The following is a 12,621-nucleotide window of genomic DNA, read 5'->3' on the forward strand; positions in this document are numbered from 1 at the left end:
TAATAGTCATTATTTTCCTGTATGAATCGGTTACAGTAAAAAATGTCAATTACATATATCATATAGGAGACACACACATTGATATACACTACATATTTATGTTATTTCTCTTTTTATGTGTTGCCAATATATGCACCTGCTTTATTTAGTGTAAAGTTATTGCACACTTTCTGTAAATCCAGTGAACTGCATTTCACTTCTCAAATATCACTGTGTGTCTCCTATATGATGTATTTAACTGACAATTTAAATTGTGACAAATAACGATTTGTACAGGACAATGATGGCTATTAACAAGGTTGCCCAAACTTTTGCATCCCACTGTATCAGTATATTTTGTCATTAGTATAATATGAAATAAATTCTACTTGTGTCAAGTCGGGTGCCAATATTTGCTGTGTAGTAGAACAGAGACATTTGTCATTATAAATGTTTATTTGATAAAATATATAAATTCAGTAATAAAAAGATTCAACATAAATATATGAAATTTAACTATTTACAGAGAGACAGGAATAAAAAGGACCCAGCTTGGAGTGGAAGAGCCTCAGGGGAGAAGGAGGAGAAGAATAAGAACATTGTTTCTGCCCTGGAGAGCTGCTGCCTCATCAGAAAACTACTGATCATTAGGGTCCAATGTTTCCAAATTTAGCACAGCTGTGCTGTTGTCAAAAACTAATTTATGAATTTGGAATTTCACGAATTCTCGTGTCTGAGGCGGCATGCTCTCCAGAGCAGGAACAAGGCCGAGGAGGAAATACTCTGTTGCAGACGGGCGTGGCCTCTTTAGGGACTCCAGGATAGCCAGCTCCACCGCCGATGGACCATCCTGGGACCCTTCCCTCGACCGCCTTCGAGCTCTCCTCCTCTGTGGGCCTGTAAAAAACAGAACAAAACACCACAAAGAAATGAGAAGGCTGCTACTAGATTGTCATTTTCAAAATTGAAAAAAACCAGGATATGAACAGATTGGTTGTAGATATTTAGTAAAGGTGATCACAAGGGAATCCAAGCAAGTAAAAAGCTATCAGTGCTTGATGTTCATACCTGTGGGTGCAGCAGCAGGAGTGGAGGGACCAGGGACTGGGGAGTCAGGAGAAGCAACAGGGGAGGACTCTGCTGCATGATAACTTGACTCTATCAAGACAATATTAAATGTTAACAGGTTGAAGACAATGGTCATAGAGAATATTATATTATTATATACTTATTATTATATACAGTGGTCTCCCATTTATTGCAGCACATGAACAGTAGTCACAGTTCTCACAAGTTGATTCTCAAAGTGCAAACCTTTGTCGATTTTAAAACGTAAAAGTATTATGCCGCGCTTTTTCTCCGTCTGCGGCGCCACTTTTGTGCGCCTTTTTTGCTCCCGGTGCAGGTGTCTATTTCCGAATGAGGGTCATAGTTATGAGTGTTTTTGTGCTGTTTTTTTCTATTTGAAGTGATGGTTATCAAAACCAAACATGATAAGTTTGGCAAGCGCAGGAGACACGACACGGAGGAGATTTGTCATTTGGGCTGCAGAATGCAATGCGCATCGTTGAAAGCTGTACGGTGCAATAAAAAAAATCAGCGAAAAGGCGAGGCAGTGACGGATGAACAGCGGGACTACTTTATACTGTTTATTAATAAACAAAATATATTCCTGTATGACAACACGCATAAATTAACTGCCTACATTAATTAATTGTAAACATACCTTCTGACTGACACTCCCCTGCTGCCTCTTCGGGCTGTCCCTGGTCCTCGGGGGAGAAGTTCTCCACGGTCCGCACCATATTACCGCTGGTCTCCCGCGGGGTGAGGAAGGGGTCCAGAAACCCCATGACCGCGAAGAACTTCCATCTCCTCCCCGATCCTGCTGCAGACCCACTCCTCTTCTCCTTCTCTGACCTCTTCTCCTTATTATATGTGTCCCTGAGGCTCTTCCACTTTCTCCTGCAGATGTCCTCTGAATAAACGCATTATCTGGTTAGCGGAAAGGTATTTGTACAACAGTGGGAAAATCGCGGGACAGTAGGCGCGCTTGCTAGCTTTTGCACGGCTTCATCGGGTCAGTCTGAAAATTAAAAAGAAGAAGGAATGAACTTACCAGGTTGCCCGATCTCCTCACTTATGTGCCTCCAAGCTAGGTCCTTTTTATTCCTGTCTCGGTAGAAATAGGAGCTGGCATCGTATAGCTCGGGGTGGTTAGCCACGGCGCTGATCAGCTTTTCCTCCATACTGAATGAAGAATGAAGGGCTTTGGCTGGATCTGCCCCTTTGACCTAGGTAACAGCCACGTCACCAGGCTCCTGATTGGTTGTCGCGGCGCGATTTGACGCTGGAGTTCAGATTTTTCCAACTCGAGCGGTAGACGCGAAACGCGCGTATGCACAAAGTGCAACACAAAAACTCACGCGCGTGGTTTTATTCGCGCGTCAAACGCGCCAGACGCGCTACACTGACGCGCGTCAAACGCGCCTGACGCGCTACACTGACGCGCGTTTCACGCGTTTTGGCGTTTTCGCGACGCAAATCTGCTTCCGAATTTTCGCGGGACCCGCAATCGCGCGTCATCGCGCCTTTCCATTGACTTTACATGTAAACCTGACGCTCTATTCGCGTCCATCGCGTTCGGTGTGAACACACCGTAAGAGTCAGACTCACAGAGACGAAGTTAAAAACTGTCACCTGCTGGAGATAAGACGACTGGAGGACCATTTGGCAACACAAGCTGAGACACACTTAACGCGACTTTGTGCTGCAGCACTCAAGTTTCAGTTCGCGGCTCAGCCTCCATCCACCCTGGCGTGCAGTCGTAGGTTAGGTAAGCTAACTCATGACTTCATTTCTGGATTGTGCATAACAAAGCGTCTCACCCAGACACATCCATGTCCCACCACTGGAGTGTCTGCTGTGCTGTCTGTGTTGATGTGGGGCTCCGGGTTGTGGACAGCACACTCCACCTGCCACAGAACAGGAAAAAACACCAGAGTTTATCTGACACGTTCACAAAGAAATGACTTGACAGTCTCCGCGAGGTCCTCCTGAGAACAAGCGTGAACGTGTTGAAGAGTAAGGACATGTTCATTTAAAAAGTGTGTTTGTCATGAGCTGGCTGTGTAAAAAACACAGCTTTATTAGCTGAATGGAAAATCATACAAAAACACACTGGGACACACCGAGAAACACAACCACGCTGACATATACAGGATAACAAGGGAAGCGAGAACACACGGGGAACACAGCTGACACGGATTAGCATGACGCTGCAGGGGAAGCGGAACTAAACACACGGAACATGGACACACGAGACTTTCACAATAAAACAGGAAACGGTGGAACATGAAGGGGAAACAAAACCTCACACCACAGAGACACACACACACACACACACACACACACACACACACATACACTCAGAGACACAACCACAGAGACACACACACACACACAGACACAAACACACACAGAGACACAGACACAAACACACACAGAGACACAAACACAGAGACACACACACACACACAGACACAAACACACACAGAGACACAGACACAAACACACACAGAGACACAAACACAGAGACACAAACACAGAGACACACAGAGACACAAACACAGAGACACACAGAGAATCTAATAATCAAGGTGCTAAACAGAACAACGTAGACACTATAGAATAAACTCACGGTTAACAAAGTGAACAACAACATAAAACATGATACAAAATGACATCAACATACAAGAAAACTGGGAACTCAAAAAGCTTCGTATCGTCCTGAGATTTTTCCCACCCTCCTGTGCTCTCTGTGTCAAATCTGCATTTCTTTTCCCAAATTCAGTTGCTTCCCGTTTGTTAGTCTTTTGTCTGCTTTGGGTTTAGTTTCCTTTTTCGTTCTCTCGGTGAGGCTCAGCCGTCCTCCCAGGTGTCTCCGGTCTGCCCTCATCCCTCATCGCTGTGCGTGTCCCTGGATTTTGGATTCCTTGTTTCTGGCCAGCCTTTGTGTTGTGTTTTGTTGAGAGCAGCGTTCATTTCCTGTCTCCCGTGTCCAGCATTTGTGTCCAAATCCTGCCTGCCACACGGCCGTACGTGACGGCGTCGCGGTGTGTGAGCGGTGAATTAGACGTCCCAGATTACTGCTTTTTCCCACCAAAAATTCATCACAAGTCAAGTGTAATAGTGATGGGTCGTTCGCGAACGAGCCGGCTCTTTGACGTGAACGACGCGAGCCGGCTCCTTATCGCGAGCCGTCACGTGGGTTTTTTTTTTTTTTTTCTTTCTCTCAGCCTCTCTCTCGCACTTTTTTCCCGCTTCACTCTGCACGCGAGCCTTGTGCTTTACGCTGGGCAGAGGGGGGAGGGGCGGTAGTTACACTCAGTAGCACAGGAACAGAGCCAGAGAGAGAGAAAGAGAGGCAGGGACAACAACATTAGAAAGGTATAGTAATCATCCACAACTATTTTCGGTTGCAGATGATAAAGGATTGAGAAAGTTTATTCATGCAGGTCCATATGACAGAGAATATGCATGTTCTTTTAGTTTTCATATTATAATTTATATTTAATTGTGTTGTGGTTTGCAGTGTTTTGTGTTCTTTTCACTTTAAATTTGTGAAAGGAAAAAGCTGAAAATTTAAATAGTTAAAACTTGAAATGTGAATAGTTGATTTTTGTATTATATGATTTATTTATTACATTTTATGTGGAGTGAATAAATAAAAGTATATTTACGGTGGCCCCTAGAGACAAAGCACATACAAACTTCAAATCACGTACGAACTCTGAAACATGTACAAACTCCAAAACACGTAAAAACTCCAAAACACGTAAAAACTCCAAAACACGTAAAAACTCCAAAACACGTAAAAACACGTACAAACTCCGAAGCACGTAAAAACTCAGAAGCACATAAAAACTCAAAACACGTACAAAAGACAACAGAAGTGCTCCAGGATGCTGGGCGCAGTGTTGAGCCTTTGTTATCTTGTGGCTACACAAGCCAGCAAGTACCAACGACCGGATTTGGTGTGTGGTAATAACAGGTAAATGAACTTTTTTTTAAATTATTTGAATATATATATGAGTGCCTGTGTATAAATACACAAACAATACACACATGCTTTCAATTGTGTAATTTAAGTGATCTAGTAGCTCTGCTTTGGAAGTTCAGTTCATGCTAGAAATGTGTTTTGGAGTTTGTACGTGTTTTGTCTCTAGGGGCCACCGCATATATTTATATATAAACATATATAAATAAAACCACTTGTTTTTACGTTAGTAATTCCTTTTGTGCATAATTTTATATTATTGTTAATAATAAATTAATTAAAGCAACAAAACAACCTGAAGAGTCGGTTCGGAGCCGAAAGAGCCGGCTCTTTTTAGTGAGCCGAACCGAAAGAGCCGGATCTCTAAAAAGAGCCGGAAATCCCATCACTAAAGTGTAATTAAAATTTGCTCTGAGCAGTTGAATTGTAGTAAGAGAAGTTTAAATAAATCTGATGACGCTGCAGAGGAATTCTTCAAAACAGGAAAACTGTGTTTCAAAATGACGACCACAGCGTTGTTCCACCACAGTGGGAAAAAACCAGTCATGACATCTTTGAGCTAATTTCTCAAGTTGACTCACACAGAGGGATTTATGTGTCTGTTTCCTGAGCAGATAATCATGTATTTACAGTATTATTGATCCAGCTGGTCAATCAATGACAGACAACACCAGGTAAAGTGTTTTTATAATATTAAGAAGGTGAACTCATACTTTGAGTGATTCTTCCACCTTATTGGCTGTTGCATCCAAACTGAGCCCTGACACTGAAGACTAAGTCAGAAGGTATGAACGTTTACAAGCTACAACTTTTTAGCTTCATTTTCTACTCTTGCTGCAATATCACATATTTATAGATAAATGAAAAGATTAACTGCTATTTTCACACCAGCAGCAAATCAGTGAACACCACAATCACATGCAGTGTGCTATTTTTCACTGAGTGAACTAACACGACCAAAATAAAACGACCTCTAATCCATTCGGTCAGGTGAGATTATTTTAGCCAGCGCTGCAAGAAACACCGTATTACTTCAGTGTGGCCTGTGGTACCTGTGAACTACACCTGCCACAGTTATGTGGCATCATTGTGACACAGCTCGAACCAACTGATCCACCGAGTCGCTGCGCAGATGATCGAAGGGGAAAGAAAACAAAGCGCCTCACCTTAAACTCCTGCAGTTTGGACATGACCACGGGCATTTGTCGAAGCAGCAGGGGGTGTTTCTGCTTCTTCATTTGATTTCCATCATCCTCTGCAAAGAACCAGCCCTGCACATTGTCCTCCTCTGACACACACACACACACACACAGTTCAATGATGTGAACCACGCAGTGAGCATAAGGAACTGTGACACAGCTTCCTCGCTCTAATATATCTGAGCAACTACTAGGCAGTAATTTATAAAACAGATTTAACATTGCATATCTAATATTTACGATTAATAAAATGAATGATCATCATGTATAGATGCAGAAAGAATAAAAAAAAGTAAGAGAGAGCAGGTGTACTGTACCGAGAGCCAGCTTCGCCATCTGCAAGTTGCTGATCCATGACTGTTTGATGGCTGGGCTGAGGGTATTGAACACTGCACTGAAGTAGGTCGGCTTCCCCGCCCTGCAAACAGAGACGACCAAAACACGCATGAATAAAAAAAATTATTACTCGATTTTTTCAATTTTATTTACATAGCGTCAAATCCCAACAGCAGTTGGCTCAGGTTCGGACATGTGCAGAGGGAGAAGGGTGGATGTATTTGACAGGGATGATGAAGACGGAGCTGCAGGCAGGAGGAAAAGAGGAAGACCTCAGAGGAGGATGATGGATGTAGTGAAGGAGGACATGCAGAGGGGTGGTGTGACAGAGGAGGATGGTAGGGCCGGGGTGAGATGGAGGAAGTTGATGCTCTGTGGCGACCCATAAAGGGATCAGCCGATGAAAAAAAGGAAGATGTTAAAGTGTCGGTCTGCAGACAGAGATAACAAGATAACATCCGATTTGTGCCCAAAAACCTTCAGAGATGTTTTAGCGAGATTGTCCTCGATCACGTGCATTTACATTCCTCTAAGCGGCACTTTAATGTTTGAATATTCCTGCAAACAGAGCAACTGAGCAGAAGCACTGCACTTAAACACCGCCTGCATCACAGGAGAAGGCCCGCGTCAGGCTTGAACGACGTCTGCCTGATTACCGAGCGCTGACACGAGGACAGAGCGAGAGGAACGCAGTGGAAATCAATACCAATGATCACTTCTGTAAGGATCTGGTGCGCACATTATACATTTATATATATTCTTGCTGTGTGCGGGTGGAGGGCTCACTGCTGTCAGTGCCTGATGCTGAGACGTGTTTCTGAGAAACAAGGGGAGGGATTAGAGAGCTACAGCTGCCTTTCCAAACATACCCATGGATAATCTCACCGGGTAAATGTAGTCGGGAGAAAGCGAGAGGGCGAGCCAGGAAACAGTTACGCTCACAGGGAATGTGAAAAAGCCAAAACAAGGTGCACCCTTGGGAGGCCACGTGCAGACTATAAGACGGCGTGTAGACGTATGACATGAGCGTTTGTATTCAGCAGCAGCTGGGCAGACTGTGACTGCTAGCACTGATGCACATTTCCACTGCTGTGATTCATGCCTCAGATTAGAGCTGGTGCAGAAACCTGTTTATCCAAACAGGCTCGAAATACATCCAGAGATTGGGGGGGCAGACGGGGAAAGCAGGGTAAAGGGGGATAAAGGCAAACCTAGGATAAACATGAACTCCTGGGGGGGTGAGGAGGATCGAGACATTGAAACCTGAAGCTAAAAATGTGAGAAAAGCACAAACTTGTCTTGTTTGCCAGGCAGCTGGAGCTGGATCCTACACCGGTCAGCTGCCCTGATCTCCTCCTCCTTCTTCAGTATCAGCCTCTGGAGTCCTGATACCCAGTCTTGGGCCACGGTGGGATTTACATTCTGCAGAAAAGAATAACGGAGAGAGGAGAAACAGAGAGACAAAGGCAGAGGAATGGAAAAAGATTTAAGAGGGAGAAGGAATGGGAATAACAATGGGCCATGGAGGTAAACGAATCCACCTCAGAGTATCACGTCATCAATAAATCATAACAGCATTTATTTAGAGCCATTAGTGCGATTCAAGTTCAAATGAAAGCTATTCCTAAGAGAATCCGCTGCTAATACTGTTATCTGCATTGACTGAAGCCAAAATAGAAAACAGCTGTCACTCTAATGCGCTCTAACACAGAGCTATTACTTATGCAACTTTTGACACATCTACTTTCTAATTCTCGTCGACACGCGCTCGAGGAGACTTCCAGTTTTCGACGCTTGTTGCAGCGGCCAAGTTATTATCATTAGTTTGCTAAATAAAATGCTTTGGATGAATCAACTAGAGATGGCACGATACCACTTTTTTATGTCCGATACCGATACCGATATCATAAATTTGGATATCTGCCGATACCGATATGAATCCGATACAACAAAACTGTTTTTTTTTTAATATCTTGCTGCATTTTGTATAAGTTCATACTCAAGTTTAAAACAACAACTACACTAAAGCTATTCTGTTATACCTATATGCAAAAAAAAAAAATTTCATAGTTCAGCAATACTGATCAATCTAATAAACTTAAACCTACACCATCCTCCCTATTCTGGTATTTTAAAGAGTACTTAGCGTAAATATTAAGCAACCTAACTAATAGGGTTCCAACTCCCAGCAACAACAAAAATAAATAAATAAAAAATAAGGAACCACCCCTCACACTCCACCTCATGATGCTTAATCAACGTAATCAACCTTAATTTGATGCAGTGTGAAAAAAAATGCACAGAAATCAATTATTTTTCAAGAAATATTAAATAGATTCAACATCTTTCTTCAACAAAATTGCAGACTGCACAGATGGTACCTTCCCAAAGGAAAAAGTACTATAGCTTACTAGGGTATATATATTAGACTTAATAGTCACTATATACAGTAATGGACTTCTATTCATTTTACATCAAATTAAAACTTTGGGTGTAAGATTCGGATAATTATTTATTAAAAGCTAGACATTTTAAATGAGAATAAGAAAGAAAAGTATGTCTTTGTGCCCCCTTTTCCCAGTTAATGCCCTATCGGCCCCCCTGGCTAAACTTTGCTAGATCCGCCCCTGCACAGTTACCAGCCGTCAGCTACGTAGAAAAAGATCCTCGAGTAGAAAGTAATAATAAATAAATTCTAACAACAGCTTATCAAGCTTAAACGTGCTGCTGTTGTTCAGCCGATGGTTTCCTCTTTCTGGTGCAAAGTGGGCCAAAAACAAACCAGAGAGACGGACTCGCGACAGAAAAGCCGATCAGCTGATCGTTAAGCAGTTTCATGATTGAAGTAGCAGCAAGAAGAGGCAGTCGCTCCATATATCGTTTGGTAAGCTTAACGCAGGAATGCTTTACAAACATTCAGAGATGGACTTACACACTTGCTTTACTTCTCTCGGGGATAACTTTGTCGGAGATGAAATGCCGGGTTGCTAGCGAAGCTCCACATGCTATCCAGACCACCGACAGGTCCTGCATGCCACAGCCGCTCTATCACGTGATGCATACTGTTCCGACGTGCTAACGTTCTGAGGTGAGTTACGGCGTGTTGCAAGTTTTGTGAGGTGCTTTCGTGATATTTAATGGATCGGATTACATTTTTTATTTTTCTCCGATATCCGATCCAGTAATTTAGGTCAGTATCGGACCGATACCGATACGTAATATCGGATCGGTCCATCTCTAGAATCAACACGTCTACAAATGTTGTCTCTGGCTTAATGTCTCATAAATTATTACAGCGGCACAGATTAGCTCGCATACTAAGCATCTGCACAAACAGGCCAAGAATAAGATTCTACGACAGGAAAATCAGGAAAACCCTGAAGTGACATCGAGACTTGACACGAGAAGAGTTTTGGTAAACACTTCTAATTAAGAGAAGCCTCAACATTTAGAAGTTTGTTTTTAGCCGTGCTCACAAATATCAGACTTTCTCTCCTTTCCCTTTGCATCAGTGTCCAAACCTCCCGTCTCTGACACGCGTCTCTCTGAGAGCTTCTTCATCTGACAGATCTACAAGCACCACACACACACACACACACACACACACACACACACACACACACACACACACACACTAACCATCAAAAGTGAATGCCTAACCCTGACCCTTAGCTTCAACTTTTCAACTTAACCATAACCCAAATGTAACCCTGACACTAAAACCACATTTTGAGTCTCAAAAATGGCTTCAAACTCGTGGGGACGGCATTTTGTCCCCATAAGTACAATAACATTCCAATTTGTGGTCCCCACAAAGATGTCTAAACAAGTACACACACAGAGACACACACAGTCTATACTACATCTGATTGTAATGACTTTTGTTAATAAGGTCGCTGCTGTCAGGTCAAATATTTCTCCATCATCCTCCCAGTATCACACTGACACGCTGCTGATACCTGCTCCTCTGTTACTCCTGTTACCTTACAGGACATCAGTGTCTGCTTGGTCATGTGAAACTGACTTCAAGCCACCTTGATGTACGTCCTCCATCATTTTTCATTGGTGTGTTTGACTCTATTGACCTCTGTATTCTGGAAATAATGAATACTTCTCTTTATACTGGCTCAGTTTCCAGCTATTTTAAACAAGCTATTGTTGAACCAATATTAAAGAAACCAAATTTGGACCAAGCAGTTACAGGCCAATATCAAAATGACCGTTGGTGTCAAAGACCTTGGAAGAAACAGTTGCAGAACAACTTAACGTTTTGGAGAAGAACAATGTTCTGGACATTTTCCAGTCTGGTTTCTGCACATTACACTCCACTGAAACCGCTTTGCTTAAAGCGTGTGGTGACACTGATGGCAGCAGAGTCAGGAGAGTACACCGTTCTGGTTCTGCTGGATCTCAGCTCTGCTTTTGATATTGTTGATCACAGCATCCTGATAAATAGGCTGAAGGACTTGTTTGGGATTACTGGTGTTGTTTTAAATGGTTTATGTCGCAGCTATCTGAGAGATCCTTTACTGTCTGTATGAATCATGTGCTGTCGGAAACATCAGTTCTGCCTTCTGGGGCACCTCAAGGATCTGTTTTAGGTCCTATTCACTTTTTGCTGTATATCCTCGCCTCTGTCAGTGCGCCCCAGGGCAGCTGTGGCTACAATGTAGCTTGCCATCGCCAGTGTGTGAATGTGTGTGTGAATGGGTGAATGACTGAATGTAGTGTGAAGCGCTTTGGGGTCCTTAGGGACTAGAAAAGCGCTATACAAATGCAGGCCATTTACCATAGGCCAAATTATCAGACGTTACAATAATATTTCTTATCATCTCTATGCTGATGACATTCAGTTATACTGTTCTTTCAAAGCTTCTGAGTTTTATAAATTGTCGTGTTTAAATAATTGTCTGTCTGAGATCAAACAATGGTTAAATGACAGTTTCCTCCAGTTAAATACAGATAAAACAGAAACCTTGATTGTTGCACCTGATCACATGCTCTCAGAAATTAAGCAGCATATCAGTTTTTTAGACCCTTCATTTCAGTCGCGTCTCAGAAACTTGGGTGTTATATTTGACAGTTCTTGAGAAACACTCTAAAAAACTTGTCCAGAACTGTTTTTATCATCTAAGAAACATTTCTAAACTCAGACTGGTGTCAAAGGCAGACCTTGAGATGATTCATGCTTTTATGTCTTCTCGTTTGGATTATTGTAACGGTCTTTTTACGTGTCTCAACAAACCAGCTCTGGATCGCCTTCAGACTGTACAGAATGCTGCGGCAAGACTTTTAACTGGTACAAACAAGAGGTCACACATTGCTCCAGTTTTGGCTTCTCTTCATTGGGTAAATTTTAGGGTGCATTTTAAAATTTTAGTTGTAACTTTTAGAGCTCTGCACGGTGAAGCTCCCCAGTACATCTCTGACCTGCTGAAACCTCATGCTACATCTCGAGCACTCAGGTCGTCAGGTCAAAGGTTACTGGTGGTCCCTCGTACTGGGTTTAAAACACGTGGGGATCGAGCTTTTCAGGCACCGAGGCTGTGGGACTCCGTGCCGTTGACTCCTTTAAAAAGCAGCTGCAGATGTTTTTATACAAACGAGCTTTTAATTAATTTTTTCACTGTTTTATATTATTTTATTTGTATTTCTGATTTTATTGTGAAGCACTTTGTGATTTTTATCTGTGAAATGTGCTTTATAAATACATTTTACTTACTTACACACCTGCTTACACCCCACGAGCACAGGCAGGCTTGTGTGTATGCGCAGCTACACGATATGACAGGTTTGAACAGTACAAACCAGGATGCAGGAGACTCCTCATCCTCCTCAGACAAACTGCCCACAAAGGCACATTTTACAGCATCATACAAACACAGAGCAAACTGGTCCTTGTGGACATGTGAGAGGAGGCTTCATGAATATGATTTTAGGTCCCTAGGTACATCCATTAAAAGAACATTAGTGTGTGTCAACTCTCACAACCTTCCAAGAGTATTAATAGACAGGAAATCCCAAAAAGCTCCCATGTTTTAGACTCAT

The 12,621-nt window shown here is 42.6% G+C and overlaps 2 protein-coding genes across 5 annotated transcripts in view; both read right to left on the bottom strand.

Annotated features, from left to right (window-relative positions):
* The window catches only part of arhgef10 (Rho guanine nucleotide exchange factor (GEF) 10), a 57,890-nt gene that overhangs the window by 21,908 nt on the left and 23,361 nt on the right, over nt 1-12,621 (bottom strand). For all 4 annotated transcript variants that reach the window (XM_086275351.1, XM_086275352.1, XM_086275353.1 and 1 more), the window contains 4 exons: nt 7,868-7,995; nt 6,555-6,655; nt 6,205-6,326; nt 2,868-2,954 (listed from right to left, as the gene is read on the bottom strand). In XM_086275351.1, coding sequence (XP_086131477.1) covers nt 2,868-2,954; nt 6,205-6,326; nt 6,555-6,655; nt 7,868-7,995 — 438 coding nt within the window. The remainder of the gene's footprint in view (nt 1-2,867; nt 2,955-6,204; nt 6,327-6,554; nt 6,656-7,867; nt 7,996-12,621) is intronic.
* On the bottom strand, nt 335-2,669 carry LOC147306605 (uncharacterized). Its single transcript, XM_086275356.1, has 4 exons — nt 2,099-2,669; nt 1,706-1,957; nt 1,048-1,137; nt 335-876 (listed from the first exon to the last, which is right to left on the bottom strand). The coding sequence occupies exons 1-4, from the start codon at nt 2,226-2,228 to the stop codon at nt 617-619; spliced, it is 732 nt and encodes a 243-aa protein (XP_086131482.1). The 5' UTR covers nt 2,229-2,669; the 3' UTR covers nt 335-616.

Source organism: Aulonocara sp. 'chitande type north' Nkhata Bay, linkage group LG19, assembly GCF_057382095.1.
Source record: "Aulonocara sp. 'chitande type north' Nkhata Bay isolate Kocher_YH1m ecotype deep benthic linkage group LG19, A_spYH_male_GT1.1, whole genome shotgun sequence".
Classification (NCBI taxonomy): domain Eukaryota; kingdom Metazoa; phylum Chordata; class Actinopteri; order Cichliformes; family Cichlidae; genus Aulonocara; species Aulonocara sp. 'chitande type north' Nkhata Bay.